At 36.4% G+C, this 23894-nt stretch overlaps 1 protein-coding gene across 1 annotated transcript; it reads right to left on the bottom strand.

Moving 5' to 3' along the window:
• Nucleotides 1–14228: 14228 nt before the first annotated feature.
• Nucleotides 14229–23085, bottom strand: LOC128549129 (uncharacterized). The gene is made up of 6 exons (XM_053525450.1): nt 23046–23085; nt 19416–19903; nt 16255–16961; nt 15382–16044; nt 14776–15160; nt 14229–14408 (listed from the first exon to the last, which is right to left on the bottom strand). Exons 1-6 carry the CDS (start codon nt 23083–23085, stop codon nt 14229–14231), a joined length of 2463 nt encoding a protein of 820 aa, XP_053381425.1.
• Nucleotides 23086–23894: the final 809 nt, after the last annotated feature.

Genomic DNA, 23894 nt, shown 5'->3' with positions numbered 1-23894 from the left:
TCTACTCTGTCCACGTACTCGGCATCAAAGACTGAAATCTGGAAGGAGGCACATAGCATGACAACCATTTTACTTGAAAAATTAATGATAATGTGCGATTATCATTTGGTGGAACATTTTATTTTAACTTCCAAAAATAATCAATCCGTATCTGTCACAGACACTTGGGGTTTGGACCTCCACACACTCCATTCTCCTCCGCCCCTGGTTAAGTTTAGCCAATATGTTTTAGCATTTTACCATGTATTGTGCATAGATGACGATCATAAAACACATTTTGTAACATTTCAGCGTGTATTTAAAAAATGTATTTTTACCATCAATGCTCTCAATATTACAAGATATGAAACATCACACGAACAATGGGAACACTTGCTTGCGCTGGACCCTCGCTTTGTGTAGCGCATGTCATAAACCGGGTACCAAAATTGATACTCTTACGGCTATGTTAAACCAGATCATTACTTCTTTATGTAAACAAACCTCGTGTAACACGTGCTAAAGCGATAATCCGGTATAATGTAGTCGAAACAACATCAATTTTGGTACCCGGCAACGATATGCGCAGTTCAAAGCAGGGATCAATTCGCAAGGAAGTGTTCCATAGAATTTAGATCGATTGATTTATATTATTTATTGATTTCTCGTCGGAATACAAGTGACAGTTGTCGGGACCGGTGTCATTTGACAGAATGGTAACAGATCTGACGATTGATACCAGTGATTCATTGGTAGTGGTTCATTTAAAAGTTTAACTGGCTATTGTTTCCGTAGTGTTCGTGCGATGTTTCAAATCTTGTAATATTGAGAGCATTGATGGTAAAATACTTTTTTTAAAAAACACGCTGAAATGTTACAAAATGCGTTTTATGATCGTCGCCTATGCTCAATACATGGTAAAATGCTAAAAAATATTGGCTAAACTTAACCAGGGGCGGAGGAGAATGGGGTATGTGGGGGTCCGAACCCCAAGTGTCTGTGGTTTCTGTCGGACACTTAAGACAACTGTGTTTTAATTATAAACATAAAATGGTACTAGTGAGACGGAAAATGTTTTCTGAAGTATCAGACAATTTCAGATCTATGATATCATGATGCGACAAGTTTCCTGTTAGCCGTATGGGATAACTCCATTCTTCACATGCACGGACCCAGAGCCTGGCAGAAGGGCATTGTGGGTCAATCCCCCTTTGAAATTTGGTGTGACTAAGTCCCCCCCCCCCCCCCCCCCCCCCCCCTGGATGGGTGACCCCTCTGTAAAGTTGGTGTCGCTCTAATCACATTTCCTTGATCTGCACATGCTTTACTTATGAAATAGTATATTAAAACAAATACGTGTATATGCCCACATGTTATTTCATGCGACAATTTTCGTCTCCACCTAGCAGTTCTTGACTGTTTCTCTAAACACATGGTGACTTGGCACGATTATATTGTGCTGTCTGAGAGTTTGGCATTATACAGAGTCAAACTGAGTGCCACGATGCCAAAACGTATGATATCACGAGAGTATCTTACATTTGTTTCAAATCGCTTGTTAAATGTATTCAAAAAATGTGTATATTGGCTCATGTTATCAACATATCTTTTGAAAGGTTAGATTTTCAACAGGTAAAATTTACAAGTAAAACGCGTAATTTAAGGAATTCGATGTACAAAGTACCAATTCAAAGTAAAAAAAAAACTTTAAGAAAAACTATGAAATACTAGTCAACAGTCTTTTGTGTTTGCTTTATCTCAGATATTTAACTTAACTTCAAAGTATATCGAGAAAGCATTTGTAGTAGTTGGTGTCTCCTGTTTTTGTTTAAAAATATTAACTGTAATATCTTTCAAGCACACCATCAACAATAGAATATGTGGATATGATTATCATTTTTATTTCCTCTCATATATATTTTACAATCGTGCATTGTACATTGGCATCATTTTATAAAAAATGTTTTTTTTTTGTAATCGCACTAATATCCATGCGATGATTATGTTAATTGAAATGTTTTTATTTAATTTTCATTTTTAAAGCCTCTTGTAAAAGTCATGCACTTTCGGACAATTGATTTCAAAATGCACAAGAAAAACGATCATAACTACAGATAAATTGAATGGGCGGATTAAAAGAAGTAAGGTTCGTTGTAAAGTTTGAAATCTCAAGGAATTTTAATCGAACTTCAACTTCATACGTTAACTTCGCAAGAGACGTTGAAGGGGAAGGCGAAGGTTGAAATCTCAAACTCTCTAATGTTTTACGAAACCAGGGATGGTATAGTACGTCATCAACAGGTGCGCGCAACACTTCCCGATGCGGCTTTTTTGTGTCAAAACATCTCGATTCGGTGAGTAAAGTTGCGATTATTACATTGATAACTAATAGATTCGGAAATGACATATAGTCGAAAGTACCCGCACATGCGTCTAGTTTATCATTTACGTTTGCATTTTTCAAGAAAGCCTTCCGTTTAAGAGAACATTCGTGCACAATGCACTTCATGGAAACACTTCCCTATTCACCACATCATATTATGTCGCATAACAAGAGTTTACATGCATTTCTGATAAATCCAAGCATTGACGGGTGTTCTTTTATGGTAAACAGATGTCAGTGTTACCTTGATTAGTCATTAGAATCTAAACTTTCCGAAAAATCAGTAAACTAAAATTTCGCCTTCTCGGTTCACCAACTGAATTGATGTCCTTCCCGGCTCACCAATTTCCAGCATGACTAACATCGGGCTGGTGCTCATGTAAATGTGATCACGCTTGCCTGGAAGTTCTATTAATTCGAATAACTGATTGTTAGAGTGCTTGCACTAGATGGTCCGTAAACTTCATTTAAGCATTTGAAGATAATATTAAAAGAACGAGGCATATCTTGAACATATGTTGTGTACTATAAACGTGCATATGTATGATATAATTGTGTTCTATCATGTCCTTATATTTGTTATTTTAGGTACATGAAAGATGAAAAAGGAAACAAAACTTCTAGTCTGCATCAATGGAATTGTCATTATATGTTAAAAAGGATTGCTGAGTGATCGGCATGCAAGACATAATTGACGTATTATTTTCCAAAAGCTGTACGACATAATATTTGAGAAGTGAAGAACATCCTCTAACGGAATTACCCCAGACAAGGATTTCAACGCTCAACTAGGTCTCCGTACCAAACTTTGTCACGACTATGTCGGTTGCTGCTTGAAGGTATGGATATAAATAACTGATTTAATTTCAATAATGTTACAGTAGATAAACCTTAATAAGGGGTATAGTTAGATAGGCACTTCGACACATGATAATATAAATAGAAAGTATTTTGGAAACCATTAGTTAACTTGTTACTCTAATTTGTTTTTCATGATAACTATATATGGCGTGTCATCGAAAATAGTCGAGTATGATGGCTTTGATTCCGAACTTGAGTACAAGGCAAGACTCGATGAGACAAATAAGAATTTGCATTGATAATTATGCTAAGTAAAGCAAAATTATACAGTTAAATTATTATCATGTGCTGTTTTTTAAAGGAGCAACCTTTTAATATATTTTTAAAGGTATAAAGTCGCACCAATGCAGTTTAGTTTGTAATGATATGCTACTATTTAATTTTGTTTAACGTTTCAGGGCCACGTGATCATCACAATTGCTCGGGAAAAATGAGAAATTACTGTATCGCGCCAACGAAATGTTCTTATTAAAGAGTTTTAGATGTGCGTAGGGAAAGACCAAGAGTGACTGCAACCGAATTATAATTACCACGTAGTAGAATGGGACATCGATTGAATCTACACTAGAAAACGGTTCAGGATTTAACATTTGACTAATGTTCAGATTTTGCTTGCAAATCTTAGTGCACCCAATAACATGTTAAAACTCGAAGTGAGCTTGAACAGTGGTAGAACAATTTTACTTGCAATGTAAATTATTTTGCTTTTCTTAAACTGTTTAGTTGTTGAAAATGTTGTTGTATAAAAGATTATTTAAAACAGGAAATTTTACTGATTTTTTATTTAAACGCTTACACAGTGGAAGCCGTTGTGACATAAACAATACGCACATACACTCTCAAGACATAGCAACATCTTCCTTTTTATCAGCTAATGTTATATATTTACACAAATCAACGAAAGTAGATTTATTACTTGATTGTAGCAATTCTAAATTTTATACACACTTATAAATACGAGTATAATGATAACGTTTCATTAACTTTGGACGTAATTCTTTATAACTCAACATTTAAAAAAATGAAATTCACCTTAAGTTTCATAAGATCGAATATCTGACACATTCTTTCCACGATGTATGCTTCAATTTTCTTCGATCAAGAAGAAGTGTACATCTCTATGTCACATATTCTCAACAATTGGAAATAAGTTTCTAATTTAAAAGTTCGTATAGATGACCAGCAAATTAAACTTCCTACTATGTACTGGATTCCAAAATTACATAAACAACCATATAAAGCTCGATTTTTCGCTAATTCAAGCTCCTGTACCACCACAAATATTTCCAATTTATTAACATCATGCCTTGCTGCTGTTAAAGCCCATATGAAAAGATATTGTGACAAAGTATACGAAAACACTGGTAAAAACTTTTTTGGTCGGTAAAAAATTCTGGCGAAATCCTGGATAAATTTAGAATTAAAAATTACAGGGTGTCTTCAGTACTTACGATTTTTCCACTCTTTATACGACTTTACCTCATAACTTTTTGAGGTACATGTTATGAAAGATATTTTATGTTGAGCCTTTCTCAAGATACACAGGCAGACATTATTTCTGCATTTAATAATACATCACGCTATCTGGATGATATACTTAATATGGATAATCCGTTTTATTTAATCAGTTAGTGGAAAATATATATCCCAGAGAGCTGCAGTTAAATGAAACTAACAACTCAGATAATATTACTTCATTTCTTGATTTACATCTCTCTATTTACGAAAATTCCATACATACCAAAATTTATGACAAGAGGGATGATTTTAATTTCAGTATTGTAAATTTCCCACATTTGGATGGAGATGTACCCCGGGCTACATCTTATGGGGTATATATTTCTCAGTTAATTCGATTTGCAAGAGCGTGTAGTCATGTTGAAGATTTCAATGAACGTAACTTATTTATTACAAATAAGCTTCTTCAACAGGGCTACCAACTTAACAGTTCTCAATACTGCATGAAACTCATAGAAACGCTTTTATGAATGTTTAAATTTACTAACGTATGAAGTTTCATCCTGGATTATGTCTCTTAAGGTAGCTGGGTTGTAAAGAGTTGTCAGTCAGAGTTGTAAAGTTAAACTTACACCAGAAATTCTACAACAGAATCAGGAGTGTATTGTCTCAAATCTCCCACCCATCACTGAAAAAAGTGCTGTCTCTGAAACATTTTCTTAGTTTTAAAGACAAAAAGTTAGAATTAAAAAGAAAACATTACATGAAATTATATATACGTATGGTGATAATGCATTGAAGAAAACACCGACAATAGATTTTTGGGGATGGGGGAATGCTTCCGATACTGTTTGCCGGGAAAAGGCTGAACAAATTGATGTCACTAACTAACCGTTACAGAATGTTGGTATGTCATCAGTAAAATAAGCCCTATATAGTGTATGTTTGATAATAATATGCCCCGAAAACTGCAAGAAAAAAACTGAGCGTGCGACAGTTTGCCTGTAGGGGATTTCGAAGCTCATAACAGATTAACAAAAGGGAGAAATCGTGTTCCAGTCGCTAAAACATTCTTGAAACTGTTTAGATACCACGGGAGCCAATTTTAAATAAAAACACTGTTCATTTTTCAGGTATTCTTGGCGAACATAGATTTCGGTAGAAAAAGTCATACTTTCATTTTCTCGTGCATTTTAAAGTGTAACATTACTTAACATTTGCATGTATAGAATGAGAAACAAACTTGACATCGCATATCAGGCCTTGGATTAGAGATATTTTTATATAGACAATATTCAATATTGCATTTTTGTCTGCATTCCAAACAAAAACAACTACCTGTTTTTCCGACATATTGGCCAAAATCATAGGCCTATGGGAAACAGTCTCTGAACGGCTGCAAATAGGCAAAACCTCTCCTTTAAAATAATGACCTATTATGCATGTTTTAATATATATACATGTATCCTGGTTATCATTTTATAATATTTTACATGCAACTATTTTTATATTTCACTGAAACGGAGACTCGGCTGACGACGTCTAGCAGTATAACTGTATTTACAAAACATTATTTGCATTTCAAATTATGCCATTTATTACATGTATTTCATTCATTTTTAATCCATGGTCAGCTTTTAACGAGATTTTGCAAGAATTCTCTCCCTTAATTATTGACTGTGTTAAAGCAATTCCCTTCAAATTCGATTGCCTCCCTTACATTAGCTAAAGTCGTGTCATTCATGACCTAAGTGAATAATTCCTTTGTCATGGATTTTGCATTGATCTTATATTTTGCTTTATGTTATACTCGCATGTTACTCCATAGAAAGCAACAAAACATGTAGCCAAATTTTGATATAAATCATGTTGTTTTGTAGATTCATATCTAATTATAGAAGTATTCTTCACGTAAGGATAAAAAACATTTCTGTAAAATACATTATTTTAGCTTATGATATTGCGAAATTCGTATTGTCATGTAACAGAAAATGAAAACATTTAAATAAATTTCTTTTCCTTTTAAACTTTGAATCCCGTCAAACATTGAAATCCGAAAATTATTTCATAAACGAGCTTTCCCACAAACAGATGTATACATAATAGTTTTCCTCGAGAAAAAACGAAACTTGTGTGAAGATACATGTATTCCCATTCTGACTGATTGTTCTAGCCCATATAACGGTACTTTTGTTAAGCTTTCATGCCTAGAAGTTTACTCTTTAAAACATGATAAAATAAAGTAATAAACTAAGCAATACTGTATTTGACAGGCAATGGCAAAGAAAAACCCGAGCACTTTAATAAACTTTAAAAAAAAAACACACATGTTACTAAAACACGCAAACACATGTTTATTAACTGGTCTTGATCCAAGGTTTTCCATAGAAATCAAAGAAAAAAAAAGAATCTATTGAATTATGAATCAAGTTTCTGATTTTTTTTTTCTGATCGGCATTGGTGTATGTGTATCATAGAGATCCTAACTCATTTTCTTTAACAATTAGCTCTGATTCATCCTATCTACTTATTTACTTCATTAAACATAAATCAAATAGGCCATTCAGATATGTGTTTGTACATACTATAGATATATGTTGACCTTCAAAAATGACCTTTGCGCGAGTTCATTAAGGTAGCAGGGTACACTTTCGAATTTTGGCCCCCGTCAATATTTGTTTTAAAGAGAACATCGTGATTTTGGATGTCTGTAAATTAAGGTGAGAGATAATGATTATTAATTCTTTAGAAAATTTATACAGCCGATACATGTAAAATTCTGATGTCAGTTGGAAAACTAACTGCTGGTAGCTTTGTATGATCAATGAGACACCATTTCGCGGAAAAATTCAATTCACGGAAGGGTTCTGTGCTTGTTGATTGATACTCGGGAACATTTTCGTTATTTTCCGAATGACGTTCAGTAAGGACTATTAATTTAAGAAATGCAATAAAATTGGACAGTGTTCTTGCAGCGGGATCATTGTAGACTGTTCAAAAGGTGCAAAATTGATGATTTTGGCACGCTATTTTTCATGGATGATGTAAACCTTTCGCTTTGATAACTTTCTTTATTCTTGTATGAGAATCCCGATCTTGCCATTAATTAAAAGCACAAAACATGCACGCAATTTATAAAATAGCCACCCAAATTTTGCTCATAGGGGAAGTGCAATATTGCGACGCGCTACATGTAAGACCGTCCGTGCCCAAAATTTTCGCATCTAAGTGTACCTTGCTACCTTAACTAAGGTGGATCTGGTATTCGGATCATCTCGGCAGATGATTTACGTAATAAAGTAGGTATATTCTGTAATAAATAACACCGGTTGCGATCAAAGACTGCACAGTGTATTGGTAAGTGTGATTGACCCTGATACATGGCATGCACGCAACCTATGGGTTCGAATCCCAACATAATTTCTTTTTTTTGTATTATGAATTATAATTCAAAAGGTACGTATCATATTTTATTGCCTGCACTTTGATATTTAGTGTTTTGAATTACTTTTTCTTCATTTTCTCCATTCGTTTTCTTTTTTATATTTTCCCCTCATAATTCATTTTTTATCAGAAAAAATAATTCAATTCACAAACAAGGTTAATGCAAAGATTCGCTGGCAGTGTATGTTTCTGAAATCAACGTTAATAACGACTGGTTCAGGAATCACCGGTTTCGACATTGTTACTGTGACATATTTTACATAAAGTATATTCACAAACTTGCTTTTACAACATTGCACGTTTATTTCGTGAAAAGAGCTGGTCATTACGCAATGTAGTTATTAAAAAAGAAAAAGAAAATTCTTACTTTCCGGTATTCGAACCCACACCTACATCTAATACATTGAATGCGACGTTCATTCTAACCTACTGCGCCAACTAGACAAGTTTAGTATGTTCGATTGGTTGGTGTCTTTTATGTATAAAACATGTATTCAGTAAAATATAGGACACTTTTACTTGGATTAGTTCAATATTAAAAGTACATTTACGCCCGAATGCACAGCGTATATGTATATACAATTCAATTACGAAATCAAATTTATTGTGTAAACTAAAGTCTTTAGCTGTAAAGGTGGCTGTTTTTCATGATTTCCACGCACAAAACCGTGACAAAAATGTAGGTCGTACTCACTGGCACCAGACCAGAAAGAAAATGCCTCTGCACATGTTATACCCTACCCCTAGGTATCATATAAGAACCATGGTCATGAACGGGAAAATATACTAACCCATTTCAATCGCGTATTTCATACCTAAAACACGCAGTTCAGTAAATGTGTACTATTGATATTAAGGTTTAGGAGTATATCACCAAAACACAGAAATATTTTATAAACGAACAACATCGTTACCAATATTTTACCTGTCCATTACATGTTCTGCCGTACTGTCCCATACTGAAAATATTCTGAAAAAGTTGTCCCCCTTTGAAAATGAATGCCATTTGTAAAGAAATAAAAATAAACAATTGCTGAAAACTGTGTTCTGCCTAGTTATGTGAAATTTCAACACTCGCACACTATTACAAATGCATTAAAGCAAACATGTGTAACAGTTCCTTGAAAATGGTAAGTTTTTAAAGGCGCTTCACTGTCTGGAAGTGGGGCCTATTTAGACAGTCCTTTTTCGGAATTCAATGCTTATATCAGTATACTGACACTTGTTTTGTAGAGTAATATACACGCTATCATTACAAAAACAACAAAACAAGTGTCAGTATACTAATATAAACATTGAATTCCGAAAAAAGGACTGCCTAAAGGGGCCCTACTTCCGGGCAGTCAAACGCCTTCAGAAACTCACCATTTTCAAAGAACTGTTACACATGTTTGTTTTGATGCATTTGCAATAGCATGCGAGTGTTGAAATTTCACATAACTAAGTGGAACATAGTTTTCAGCAATTGTTTATTTTTATTTCTTTACAAATGGCATTCATTTTCAAAGGGGGACAATTTTTTCAGAACATTTTCAGTACGGGACAGTACGGCAGAACATGTAATTGTTAGATAAAATATTGGTAACGATGTTTTTCGTATATAAAATATTTTTGTGTTTTGGTGATATACTCCTAAACTTTAGCAATCTTCATTCGTGTACCTGTCACATTGTCTCAATATTTCATATTGCAGAGATGCTCCACATATTTTATGCTTTAGTCAACGTTACAGAAAAAACTTGCGTGAACTCCCCTAATGAACATCCGGTCTAGAGGTCACGGCAGTGTGCACATGTTAAGCGAAATGTAAACAAACAAAAACAGAACAGTTTTACGATAAGACTCGAAATGATGAATGAAATTCATCTTGTATATGATTTTGAATTTGAAATCATACATTGGTATACATCTATTCTGTTTATTTAATTCATTTTGCACATTTATGCTGCACATAAATATTTAAGCGTACACGTGTAGTAAAATGACGACGGACATACATTTTCACATCAGCCAATCAGAGTGTGTCTGTAATCTAGACCGGAACTTCACCAGGGAAGTTCAAGCAAGTTTTTTGTGTACCGTTGAAAAAACTATAAACTACACGTTGTTTTTCTAAGATAAGAAGTATTGAAGAAATGTGACAGGTAACAACGAAAGATAAATTACCACGTGTTTAATATCAATAGTACACATTTACTGAACTGCGTGTTTTAGGTTTGAAATACGCGATTGAAATGGGTTAGTATATTTTCCCGTTCACTACCATGGTCCTTATATGATACCTAGGGGTAGGGTATAACATGTACAGAGGCATTTTTTTCTGGTCTGGTGCCAGTGGTCGTTCTAAAGAGATAACCCTACCGTGCAAACTCATGGAAAGCATGCCCTTTTTTTTCAAGCTTGGATTTCATTTCTAAAATAGACATGATATTGCGCGTCTGTTAATTTCACCCTTTCTTTGCACATCGTGGAAACCATGCTGTGTCTTTTATTTAAATAAATTTACACATTCTCTCTCTCCCCCCCCCCCCCCCCCCCCCTCCCCCACACACACCCAAGCTTTCAATGAACGCCTAACTTGCAAATTACACTGTTTCAATATTCCAAAGAGATTTAGTTTTCAGTCGGAATTGTAATTTATGTTGATTCGTATTGTTCTCATAAACAGTTTGGTAAAAAATCAAAACTGTGTTCTATTCTGTTCTTTTAATTTTTTTTCTAGTTTTGACTAATTAGACAATTATGAACGTTATTGTTTCAAAAGACTATATTGAATTGCACGTCAGATGTTGGTATATTTAGTTCCGTAAATTAAAACGGTTTAAGTTACATCAGACCTTTAAGAAATCCACAAGTTTTTTTTTATTTCTGGATACACTTTGAAGTAAAATGGAAGCAAGAAGCCTTTACCCTATTACACTTAAAATTATATTATTGTATTGTTTATAAAGTCAAGAATACCTACATATGTGATAATAAATTGTCATGCTTTGGAAAATATTAATTATTTGCCTCTAAGGTATAAGAAATTGAAAAGTTTACTGTTTTTCACTATATGTTCAATATAAGCGACGGTGATACTTTTAAAACAAACTTGGAAGCAAGAAGATGTTCAGTTAGAATAAATATTTTGACATTAAATTGAAGAGAAGAAACTGAATTTTACTGTCATATCTGGTAAAATATTTACAAACCAAAAGACATATTTGAAATTAATCATTAGAAATAAATTTCCTATATAATCTTTTGCTCAAAGTAATATCAATAGGGAAACCAATATTGATTATCGGATAATTTTCAAGGGGGACAACCTACTATGATAAGCCAGTCAAATATAATAAAAGCTGGGCATGCACTATTCAGCATCAATACAGGGATTTAAGTTTGTTCGCTGAACAGAAACGACGGCATAATATTTATTTCTGATATAAAAATCAGTGGTATCAGTATTCATTGACTAAGTAAGATCGTTTAGTTGACAATAACTTGAAGTTTGAAGTAGAATTTTAGAAAAAGTTCATTAATTTATTTGCTTTCCATGCTATCTCTTCCTATTTAGAACATTTAAATGATCAAACGTTAAAAAAAGGTTCAAACATTTCTTTTGGATGTCATGTGATAAAACGCTTATCTAATAATGCCATACTGATTTAATAATATAATCTTCTTTCATGTTAACACTGATGCAGTCAGAGAAATACATATACTTTCTTGCATGATTTTCAGTGAGTTATCGATTAAAGGGAAAATTTAATATATTTGGTATTTTCATAGTAAAAATATCAAAATTTTAATGTATTTTTCACTGGTATGAAATTAAGAAATGGGTAAATGTAGTCTATAAATGAAAGTACAATGAACATTTGTTTGTTTTACATGTAGGATCGTAATATAGCTAACGCGTGAACACCATTATTTACATTTAAAAAAGAATACATGAAAATATTGCATATGGTGCGTAATGGTATCCACTCGGTCAAATATATTGCACCTTACATTGAAACAAACAAATATCCTCTATGTTTTGTCCAATATATAGAGAAATCAGGGAACAGTTTTATGCTACGAAATGTTACGAGTTATGATTTTACTAACATGTAAGTCTGCGATATTCTATATATCATTTTTGATTTTAATTCCTATCAGACAAAAACAGACTGAAACTGTGTATCATTATGCAAAAACATCAGTTCGTACTTCTCAATTATTACGTCAAAGCTTCCAAGGTTAAAGCGGCATGCTGGAAAAGAAACCCACAAAAATACACGAAATATTTGATGGATATCGTCAAGATGTAGATAGTTATTCTTAAAGACCCACCACGACCTAGTGACCTACTTTTTTCACCCATAAAAACTTCATGAAAATCATGCTTAAAATACAGGTAATATACAGCTATACTACAAGTTTTCAGGTGAACAATTTAGGCCTTTCCTGAATAAATGTGTTTTAACAACATTATTTGCAAACTTATTCAGTCAATCTCTTTTTAGCAAAGTTTCAAAAATATAGATGAATAACTATCTTACATTGTAGAAACAAAATGTGATTGAAATTCATCTAAATACACTGATTTCTGTACATATTGCTATAGTTGTTCAATAAAATGTTAAGACATTACACACATTGTCTTGGCCTAATATATGTCACTGTCAATTTGTAACTAGATACTTGTTATTTCTCATTTTCTTCATGCAAAGCATGTATAATTACCATCATGGAAATACAAAAGAATACAGTTATTTAGTGGTGCCTCGTTAATAACACGTTAAAATCGTAGAAATAGGGCAATTCACGGGTTTTCAAGACATCTTAATGTGGTTAATATACGCCTTATAACGCACACGAGATTACATTTAATTCTGAATTGAGTTATATCTCATTCTTCACATATAAAAATAACATTTAACGAAATATGTAATTCAAGCACATTCTAAACAACTCATTGTTTTTAATATCGAGGTTGTAAACACACTGTGGCAATTTGAAGTATTTAATTAATACAGTGATTTAATGTCTTGTTACAACACACGCTCTTCCACGAGCAACTTCAGGAAAATGCACGTTTTCCAGTTGATAACGTGACGTAACCAGTCCAGCGCTATTACCAGAATGCTCCGCTTTTGGAGTCACAAAATTTGGCATGCCTCAGCCGCGCATAGCTTTTATCTGGACTATGAATGTGTTACATACAGTATACACTATCAGAAATTCAGAAGTTCGAAGCATAAATAGTTTTACTATTTGCTGGTAAGCCATAAAATTAGTATATTAATAGTAATGCATGACATCAGAAGACGTTTCTTCAAGTTTTGACTATAATTGCCGTGCTGAGGACAAGTATGGTGCAAGAGAGATAAGTGTTCAGACACTTTTGATACTTAGAGCTTTATAATATGCAGAGTGATCTTTCTTCTATATATAGAGGATATTTGTTTGTTTTGAGTGAATATGGAATATATCTCACTGAGAAGTAAGAAAATTTCGAATATTTTCTCAAACATATGTCAGGAGAGTTCCCTAGATAACGTTATAAATGTATAAGAAGAATTCAGGCTCAACCACACATCCGAATTTTGCCATGACGTATCGTTTTGTATTTTCTTTCTGTTTTTTTGTTGTTGTTTTTTTTTTGTCAGTACACATGTTATGTATCTTCAAGTGGAAATATTGAGTTTTCTCCCTTATCGATGTCAAAATATTTCGATATCATACTGAAATCAAACAAATATTCTGTGTGTATTCATGGGTGTGTATAAGATACAATATCATGTATAACAAAATATTATTCAACTAAAAAACGTATTTCAAAACTACTTTTATTTCTAAGCAACATCGTAAACCCTTTCCGGTCTGCACCTCTGTTGGCTTTTGGCGTAATGAAGCTATTTTGCTGATATTTGATAAAGAAAAATAATACATATATACTCAACAAAATAGACAAAGGATAGACAATATCCCGATAAAAGTAGTATACAGCTTCGGGAATCCCTGATCAAAAGTTAAAATCATAATCTTCTCCCTTAGTTTACGTACGCGACTGTAGTTTTACACGCTAGTTTATCAGTCATGGCTGACATAAAGAACATGACGGCGCTAGAATCTATCGCATGTCTACTAGTCCTCTGTGACGTAAAGCACGTGGCGGCTGTAATTTTACCGCCTGTCTACCAGTCATTGATGACGTAAAGCACGAGGTCTCTGTAGGTTTTACCGCCTGTTTACCAGTCTTCGATGACGTAAAGCATGTGGTGATTGTATGTAATACAGCTTTCTGCCTGTCCTGGTTGAGGTATAGCATGTGGTAGCTGTAGGTTTTGCCGCTTGTCCATCAGTCCCAGCTTACGTAAAGCATGTGGTGGCTGTAGGTTTTACCGCCTGTCCATCAGTCCTTGGAGTCTGGGTGACGTAAATCATGCCGCGGCTGTAGGTTTTACCACCAACTACCAGTCCTCGGTGACGTAAAGCATGTGGTGGCTGTTTGTTTTACTGCTGTCCATCACTCCTAGCTGACGTAAAGCATGTTATCGCTATAGGTATTGCCGCCTGTCTACCATTCTGGGCGATGTAAAGCATGTGATGGCTATAGGTTTTACTGTCTATCTTCAAATCATCGGTGTCGTAAAGCATGTGGTGGCTGTAGGTTTTACCGCCTGTCTACCAATCATCTGTGATGTAAAGCATGTGATGGTTGTAGGTTTTACCGCCTGTCTACCAGTACTGGGTGACGTAAAGCATGTGGTGGCTGTAGGTTTCACCGCCTGTCTATCAGTCATTGGTGACATAAAGCATGTGATGGTTGTAGGTTTTACCGCCTGTCTACCAGTCCGCGGTGACGTAAAGCATGTGATGGCTGTCGGTTTTAACACCTGTCCACCAGTCATTGGTGACTTAAAGCATGTGACGGTTGTAGGTTTTACTGCCTGTCTACCAGTCCGCGGTGACGTAAAGCATGTGATGGTTGTAGGTTTTACCGCCTGTCTACCAGTCCGCGATGACGTAAGGCAGGTGATGACTGTAGGTTTTACCGCCTGTCTATAAGTCAATAGTGACTTAAAGCATGTGATGGTTGTAGGTTTTTTCCGCCTGTCTACCAGTCTGCGGTGGCGTAAAGCATGTGATGGCTGTAGGTTTTACCGCCTGTCTACCAGACCACGGTGACGTAAAGCATGTGATGGTTGTAGGTTTTACCGCCTGTCTACCAGTCCGCGGTGACTTAAAGCATGTGATTGTTGTAGGTTTTACTACCTGCCTACCCGTCCGCGGTGAGGTAAAGCGTGTGATGGTTGTAGATGGTTGTAGGTTTTACCGCCTGTATACCAGTCCGCGGAGACGTAAAGCATGTGGTGATTGTAGGTTTTACCGACTGTCTACCAGTCATTGGAGACTTAAAGCATGTAATGGTTGTAGGTTTTACCGCCTGTCTACCAGTCCGCGGTGTCTTCAAGCATGTAGTGGTTGTAGGTTTTAACGCCTGTCTGCCAGTCCGAGGTGACGTAAGGCATGTGATGACTGTAGGTTTTACCGCCTGTTTACCAGTCCGCGGTGACGTAAAGTATGTGATTGTTGTAGGTTTTTCCGCCTGTCTACCAGTCTGCTGTGACGTAAAGCATGTGATGGCTGTAGGTTTTACTGCCTGTCTACTAGTCCTCGTTGTCGTAAAGCAAGTGATGGCTGTAGGACTTACTGCCATTCTACCAGTCCGGGGTGACGTAAGGCATGTGGTGGTTGTAGGTTTAACCGCCTGTCTACCAGTCCGCGGCGGCTTCAAGCATGTGGTGGTTGTAGGTTTTATCGCCTGTCTACCAATCCGCGGTGACGTAAGGCATATGATGACTGTAGGTTTTACCGCCTGTCTACCAGTCCGCGGTGACGTTAAGCATATAATGGCTGTAGGTTTGACTGCCTGTCTACTAGTCCTCGTTGTCGTAAAGCACGTGATAGTTGTAGGTTTTACTGCCTTCTACCAGTCCGCGGTGACGTAACGCATGTGGTGGCTGTAGGTTTTACCGCCTGTCTACCAGTCCACGGTGACGTAAAGCATGTGATGGCTGTAGGTTTTACCGCCTGTCTACCAGTCCGCGGTGACTTAAAGCATGTGACTGTTGTAGGTTTTACTACCTGCCTACCAGTCCGCGGTGACGTAAAGCGTGTGGTGTTTGTAGATGGTTGTAGGTTTTACCGCCTGTATACCAGTCCGCGGAGACGTAAAGCATGTGGTGATTGTAGGTTTCACCGCCTGTCTTCTAGTCATTGGAGACTTAAAGCATGTAATGGTTATAGGTTTTACCGCCTGTCTACCAGTCCGCGGTGTCTTCAAGCATGTAGTGGTTGTAAGTTTTAACGCCTGTCTACCAGTCCGGGGTGACGTAAGGCATGTGATGACTGTAGGTTTTACCGCCTGTTTACCAGTCCGCGGTGACGTAAAGTATGTGATGGTTGTAGGTTTTTCCGCCTGTCTACCAGTCTGATGTGACGTAAAGCATGTGATGACTGTAGGTTTTACTGCCTGTCTACTAGTCCTCGTTGTCGTAAAGCATGTGATGGCTGTAGGACTTACCGCCATTCTACCAGTCCGGGGTGACGTAAGGCATGTAGTGGTTGTAGGTTTAACCGCCTGTCTACCAGTCCGCGGTGGCTTCAAGCATGTGGTGGTTTTAGGTTTTATCGCCTGTCTACCAGTCCGCGGTGACGTAAGGCATATGATGACTGTAGGTTTTACCGCCTGTCTACCAGTCCGCGGTGACGTTAAGCATATAATGGCTGTAGGTTTTACTGCCTGTCTACTAGTCCTCGTTGTCGTAAAACACGTGATGGTTGTAGATTTTACTGCCTTCTACCAGTCCGCGGTGACGTAACGCATGTGGTGGCTGTAGGTTTTACCTCCTGTCTACCAGTCATCGGTGCCGTAAAGCATGTGGTGGCTTTAGGTTTTACTGTCTGTCTACGAGTCATTGGTGACTTAAAGCATGTGGTGGTTGTAGGTTTTTCCACCTGCTACAAGTCCGCGGTAAAGTAAAGCATGTGATGGTTGTAGGTTTTACCGCCTGTCTATCAGTCCGCGGTGACGTAAGTCATGTTATGGCTGTAGGTTTTACCGCCTGTCTACCAGTCTTTTGTGACGTAAAGCATGTGGTCGGTATAGGCTTTTACCGCCTATCGTTCAGTTCTAGATGACGTAAAACACACTCGACAGCTGTAGATTTTACGCTCTTTGTATCATTCACTCCTGGATGACGTAAGGTAAGTTATAGCTTTAGGTTTTACCGCATTATGATCAATCCCGGCTGACGCAACACGTGTATTGGCTGTATGTTTCGCTGTTAATTTATGTTTATTGGTCTGTGCAAAGTTAGCAGGATTTCAGAATAGCAGTATAGCTCCAGCAGAATAGCAGAACAGCAGAATAACTCCAGCTGAATAGCAGAATAGCAGAATAACTCCAGCAGTTAAGCAGAATAACTCCAGCAGAAATGCAGAATAGCTATTCTGCTCTGCTGGAGTTATTTTGCTATTCTGTTATTCTGCTGGAGTTCTTCAGCTGTTCTGCTATTCTGCTATTCTGCTTACTTCACAAAGACGTTTATTTTTTCCTTTTCATGCGCCATACCATTAAAAGCCCGTCTCGGAATAATGAAACTATCATGAAAGAAAAAAACAACCTAAAATAGTATCCAACGTTAGCCCATCCTAGAAAAACGACATGCTGTCTATCAACGCAGTTGTAAAAGAATTCATATTTTGGCCTTTATATCCAGATTTTAAAGTAGTGGCCTATATACGAGAGTGGTCTTTTGCACAAGTTCAATTTTTGATGCCGTGTTTTAGTTTGGTGTGGTTGAAAGTTTCGATCCATCCCCGAATCCGTTCCTGAAAAAAAGCGGTGCCATAGATATGTTTATAATATTAGTGAGGCTTGAGCTTTCAACCTCCGGGTTGATCGTCCATAAGTTTGATTGTACAACAAGCATGTTTCATTTTTGGAGAGGTTGTCCGCAAACTATTTTCCAGTTATGCATTTACACAGTTTCGAATATTCATTTAGGCAATATAGATGACTTTAATATGGTAAACAAAAATAATATATAAACAATGTCACACTGTCTGTTCTTTTAATAACTACTCAATCAAATAAACATTGCAAACAAGTATAGAGCTTTTGATACAAACATCTTTCATACAACTAGTTTATTTCTATATTACTTTAAAGGTAGAAAGTCCCCAATAAATAAAATTAAAATTTATTAAATATATAAATTATATATAAACTGCCCAGTTGTTTAGTTGTAGTTCACATTTAAACTGCGATAAGCTATACATGTTTTAGGTGTGTACTGTACAGAACTGTGTATACACAAAAACATGGTAATAACATGTTTACAGGGATACTATAAAAATTCACATTTTAAGCAATGCGTTTGGGGCTTATATATTCTTAAACGATAAACAGTAACTTGTGGTGTTTGTAAAGTGCTAGGTGAGTGTTAGTAATTAAGGTTTTAGATATTGAAAATAATACATGAATCTTACATCAAAAAGTTTTTCTATCAAAATTGAATATGTTTAATTTATACTTCTGTTTACTAAATGATAACAATAGTAAAATCACATAGAGCCTGTAGATTTAAAAACCTGTAACTTCATTTTATCCTCATAGCTGTTTGTAACAGCAAGGATGGATTGATCCTTTGAAAAACAGACTCTGTATGGACATCCCATATCTAACTTCTTAAACGATAAACAGTAACTTGTGGTGTTTGTAAAGTGCTAGTTGAGTGTTAGTAATTAAGGTTTTAGATATTGAAAATAATACATGAATCTTACATCAAAAAGTTTTTCTATCAAAATTGAATATGTTTAATTTATACTTCTGTTTACTAAATGATAACAATAGTAAAATCACATAGAGCCTGTAGATTTAAAAACCTGTAACTTCATTTTATCCTCATAGCTGTTTGTAACAGCAAGGATGGATTGATCCTTTGAAAAACAGACTCTGTATGGACATCCCATATCTAACTTGTGTGATGATAGGATCCGACCTGTTTGAGACATCTGTACAATTGAATTGTTTCCTTTATTGCAAACCAGGATACAGTCGGATGGACCTACTGAAACACCACGTGGTTCCTTGATCTGGTCGTCCTTGACAACGACTCTGGTGCTGGTCGGGACGTCATATATATAAACAGTATCCTCGTACCAATCGGTTAGTATCATCATCTCAGTAGTCTTTATGTAGTTGCACGCACTAGTGCGTAAAGAATATTTCTTTTTTTGGAAAACTGACGCTGAAATCTTTCTCTTCTCCTGACATTGATACAATACGAACAGGTCTTGTATCATCGATAGTTCCAACCCTAAAATTTCTCTTGTCTTTCATACATATAGAGTCATACTGTTTCCAAACTTTACATGTCCTGATCGAAGTTATTACATTTGATTTACTGACATGCAGAAAGTCTATTTTGTTATGACCACTTGTTATCGCCACTTCCTCCTCAGATACAGCAACAACACTCTGTGGCATATATGATAAGTTATATGATCCTACTTTCTCAAGTTTCTCGTTGTAAATCAAGCATTTCATGTTTTGATTATCCACGGCAACCAGTCTACCATCCGGTATGAAATCCAATCCTGTGTATAACGGTTTCTTGACATCATCTCCAGTCTTCTCCAGATCAATGGAGGTTAATTTTGTTAACTTAACAATTGGTTCTACAAGTGTAACAGATTTCTTAGCTTCAGGCAGGGTGTTTTTCAATGTGAGCTTTCCTGGAACGCATGCAGAAATAGGAAGTGGTGGCAACTTATAGTAGAAGAGACATTGAAGAAACAGGTCAATGAAATTTTTGTTAAATTTTTTAATAAAGTCAAATATCTCTGTTACTATTAAAGCTTTTGACTTGAAACTCAAAATAATTATTTACTATCAAAGTCTACACCAGGAGACACAACACCCATAACTCTGGTTTGAATTTTGACAGAGTTATGCCCCTTTTTAACTTAGAATTTTTGGTTAAAGTTTTTGATAAAGTCAAATATCTCTGTTACTATCAAAGCTTTTGATTTGAAACTTAAAATACTTATTTATCATCAAAGTCTACACTAGGAGAAACAATTCCCATAACTCTGATTTGAATTTTGACAGAATTATGCCCCTTTTTAACTTAGAATTTTTTTTTTGTTAAAATTTTTGATAAAGTCAAATATCTCTGTTACTTTTAAAGCTTTTGACTTGAAACTCAAAATAGTTATTTAAAATCAAAGTCTACATTTGAATTTTGACAGAGTTATGTCCCTTTTTAACTTGGATCTTTTTTACTGGCAAAGCTCTAATTCAGAGTCAAGCACTGAGAAAAGTCGAGCGCGCTGTCTTACGGACAGCTCTTGTTTAAACAGCATCTCGAAACCACTTTAGCCAGTTGTTATGAAACTTGGCAGGGATGTTTCTTGCATGGAACTCTACCAAGTTTGTTCGAACAATTCCATTCCATGTCATGACAACAAAGAAATATCTTTAAAAGTCTCTAAAACCACAAGACCCAGAGCTTATATATTTGACAAGTGTACCAAGGTTGTTCAACAAATGACCCCTGGCCCAAAATTGGCCCCGCCACGGGGACCCTTTATTTCACATAGGTTTCTATAGGGTAATTTAAAAGTTAAAATCTTCTCAGAAGCCACAAGGCCTAGAATTTAGATACTTGGCATGTAGTGTTGCTTAGTGAACCTCTACCAAAATTGTCCCAAGTCATGCCACCTGGGCCAACAGACCATGCCGCAGGAGTTACTTGAATTTACATAGGTTCCAATAGGAAAAGCTTTAAAAAAATCTTAGAAACCATTAGGCCTAGTGTTAGATGTTTGGCATGTAACATTGTCTAATAGAGCAGTTCAAAGATTATTGAAATTATGGCTCCCTGGTGAAAATTGACCCAGTCCCAGGGTTTACTTGAATATACTTAGGCATATATACGGAAAACAGAAACTGTGCAGAAACCACAAGGCCTAGGCCTTTGATATTTGAAATGCAGCATTGCCTAGTGGTTCTCTACCAAGATTGTTCAAATTATGCTCCTGGGGTCCCGGGGTTCACAAGTTTTCATAGACTTACATAGGAAAAAAACTTTAAAAATCTTCTCCTCTGAAACCACAAGGCCTAGGCCTTTGATATTTGGTATGCAGCATTGCCTAGTTGTCTTCTACCAAGAATGTTCAAATTATGCCCCTGGGGTCCCGGGGTTCACAAGTTTTCATAGACTAATATAGGAAAAAATCTTTAAAAATCTTCTCCTCTGAAACCACAAGGCCTAGGCCTTTGATATTTAGTAGGCAGCATTGCCTCCTTGTCCTCTACCAAGATTGTTCAAATTATGTCCCTGGGGGTCAAAAATGGCCACGCCCCGGGGGTCACAAGCTTTACATAGCCTTATATAGGTAAAAAACAGTAAAAATCTTCTTCTCCGAAACTACTATGCCAAGGCCTTTTATATTTGGTATGTAGCATTGCCTAGTAGTCTTCTACAAAGAGTGTTCAAATTATGCCCTTGGGTTGAAATGAGGCCCCAACCGTGGGGTCACAAGTTTCACATAGACTTATATAGGAAAAAAAAACTATAAAATCTTTTTATCTGAAACCACAACGCCTAGGCCTTTGATATTTGGTATGCAGCACTGCCCACTGGTCCTCTACCAAGATTGTTCAAATTATGCCCTGTGATGAAAGGAGGACCCAACTGAGGGGGCTGGGGAAGTCACAAGTTTCAGATAGACCTGTATATGATTTGTTTTGCAGTATAGACCCATGATGAACTCAGGTGAACGATATAGGGCCATCATGACCCTCTTGTTCATAGCCTACTAATTTCCAAAATTCTTAAGACTAACCTTGATTTTGAACTTTTGGCCATTTTTCCTCTTCAGTGCAATGATATCAAGTGAGCGATATGGTGCCATCATGACCTTTTTGTCCAGTGTTTGGCATGTTAGTACTTCACTTAGTACGTATTTAAGAGTTACATATGAAATTAGAATTATCTCGACAATCATGGTTACGAGGACTGTGGACACTTCAGCAGACTGCATCAAATATGATAATGCAAGCCGAATGCTGCTAGAATTTTACATGTAGTCCAGTTGCCAAATTTTTCGCATGCATAAACTGAAAATCATTTGGGTTCTTACTCTTGTCCTTTGAACATAAACCTTTGCTGCAAATAAGTGATACCTAGGTCAAGCCGGACGCCTAGTGATTGCCAAGAAAAAATATTGGTCCCATATGTAATGCTAGTTGGGCGGTATTGACACATTTTGAAAAACTCGTCGCTTTACTAACGGAACCTGGTTGCAAGTAATCCGAACTTCTCTAATCTTGAATTCTGTCTTACATGAACGTTTCAGTCGGGACCTACAATACAATAAGGGCACAATAGAAACCCATCTCTCTAATCGGAATAATTTCTCTAGTATAAGCTGTTTGAATTAGACAGATTCCACTTAGTTTGACCCAGGTAGATTGCTACTGAAAAAAAAATCCATATTCCGGACATTTGACTGTGTAACATATTATCAGGGCCTATCGTTTCACGAGTTTTCAAATTATTTCTCCTCATATGCAATCCGAGGACTTGTAGTTTATGGAGCCCTCAAAAAGACACGCTCTCAAGATTATTCGCACTAAGCGTGCAATGAGTTTGTATATGTGACGTTGTGAGGCCTAAATTTTCTTAACAGACTAGGGTTGTGAGGACCCCAGCTGTTTTTCGAGTCCTCGTTAAAACGTTGCACCACATTAACTGTGTAGACTCGGAGAGGCTTTCTAAGAATCGATTACTAAGACACTTAATTTTGCAATGACCCGCCTCCGTGGTCGAGTGGTTAATGTCGCTGACTTCAAATCACTGTAACCTCTCACTGATAGAGGGTCGCGGGTTCGAGCCCCCGCTACCAGCCATGTCTCTTTATATGAGAAAGTTGGTAGTTTCTTACGGACGATGGGAGTCTAGTACTGGTCCTTCCCAGGAACGATGGTTAAGTAAACTGCCCGCCTCATATGACTCTGACTGTTAAAAGGGGCGTTAAACTCCAGCTAAACCAAACCAAATAATTTTGCAATATTTGTAAACAGGTTGTTGTTATAGGTACATCATGATATTACGGAATCCTGTTTCCGCCATCGACATTTCGACTAGACAGATACGCGAAAACTTGAAATTAAGCACATAATTTCAACTTTTCATGCTATAAATTTACCGCGAAAAGTCGAAATCTTGAAGTTTTTGACCCGACAATTGTCGTGCAAACGTCAACCTTTCGACCTATAATCAAGTGCGAAAAGTAGAAATTAAGAGAGCTAATTTCAACTTCTCGTGCTAAGATATTTCCTCGAAATGTTGAAAAGTCGAAGTTTGTAACGCGACAATTGTCGTGCAAATTTCAACTTATCGACGGAATTTGTAGGGCGAAAAGTATAAATTTAAGTCTTAACTTCTACTTTTCGTGCCAGTTCTTTGGCCGATAATTTCGCGATATTTGACCTTTGATCTCAAAGTGTGACCTTGACCTTTAAGTTAGGGTTCTTGGTGTTGCGCATGACACGTCGTCTTATCTTGGGAAACATTTATGCCAAGTAATATTAAAATCTCTTGATGAATGACAGCGTTCTGGACCGGACAGGAAAACACCCTATTGACATTTGACCTCCAAATGTGACCTTGACCTTTGAGCTAGGGGTCCGGGTTTTGCACATGACATGTTGTCTGAT

This window comes from Mercenaria mercenaria, chromosome 2 (assembly GCF_021730395.1).
Source record: "Mercenaria mercenaria strain notata chromosome 2, MADL_Memer_1, whole genome shotgun sequence".
NCBI lineage: Eukaryota > Metazoa > Mollusca > Bivalvia > Venerida > Veneridae > Mercenaria > Mercenaria mercenaria.
Note: the sequence above shows the minus strand (reverse complement) of the source record. Positions and strands in the feature narration are given on the sequence as shown.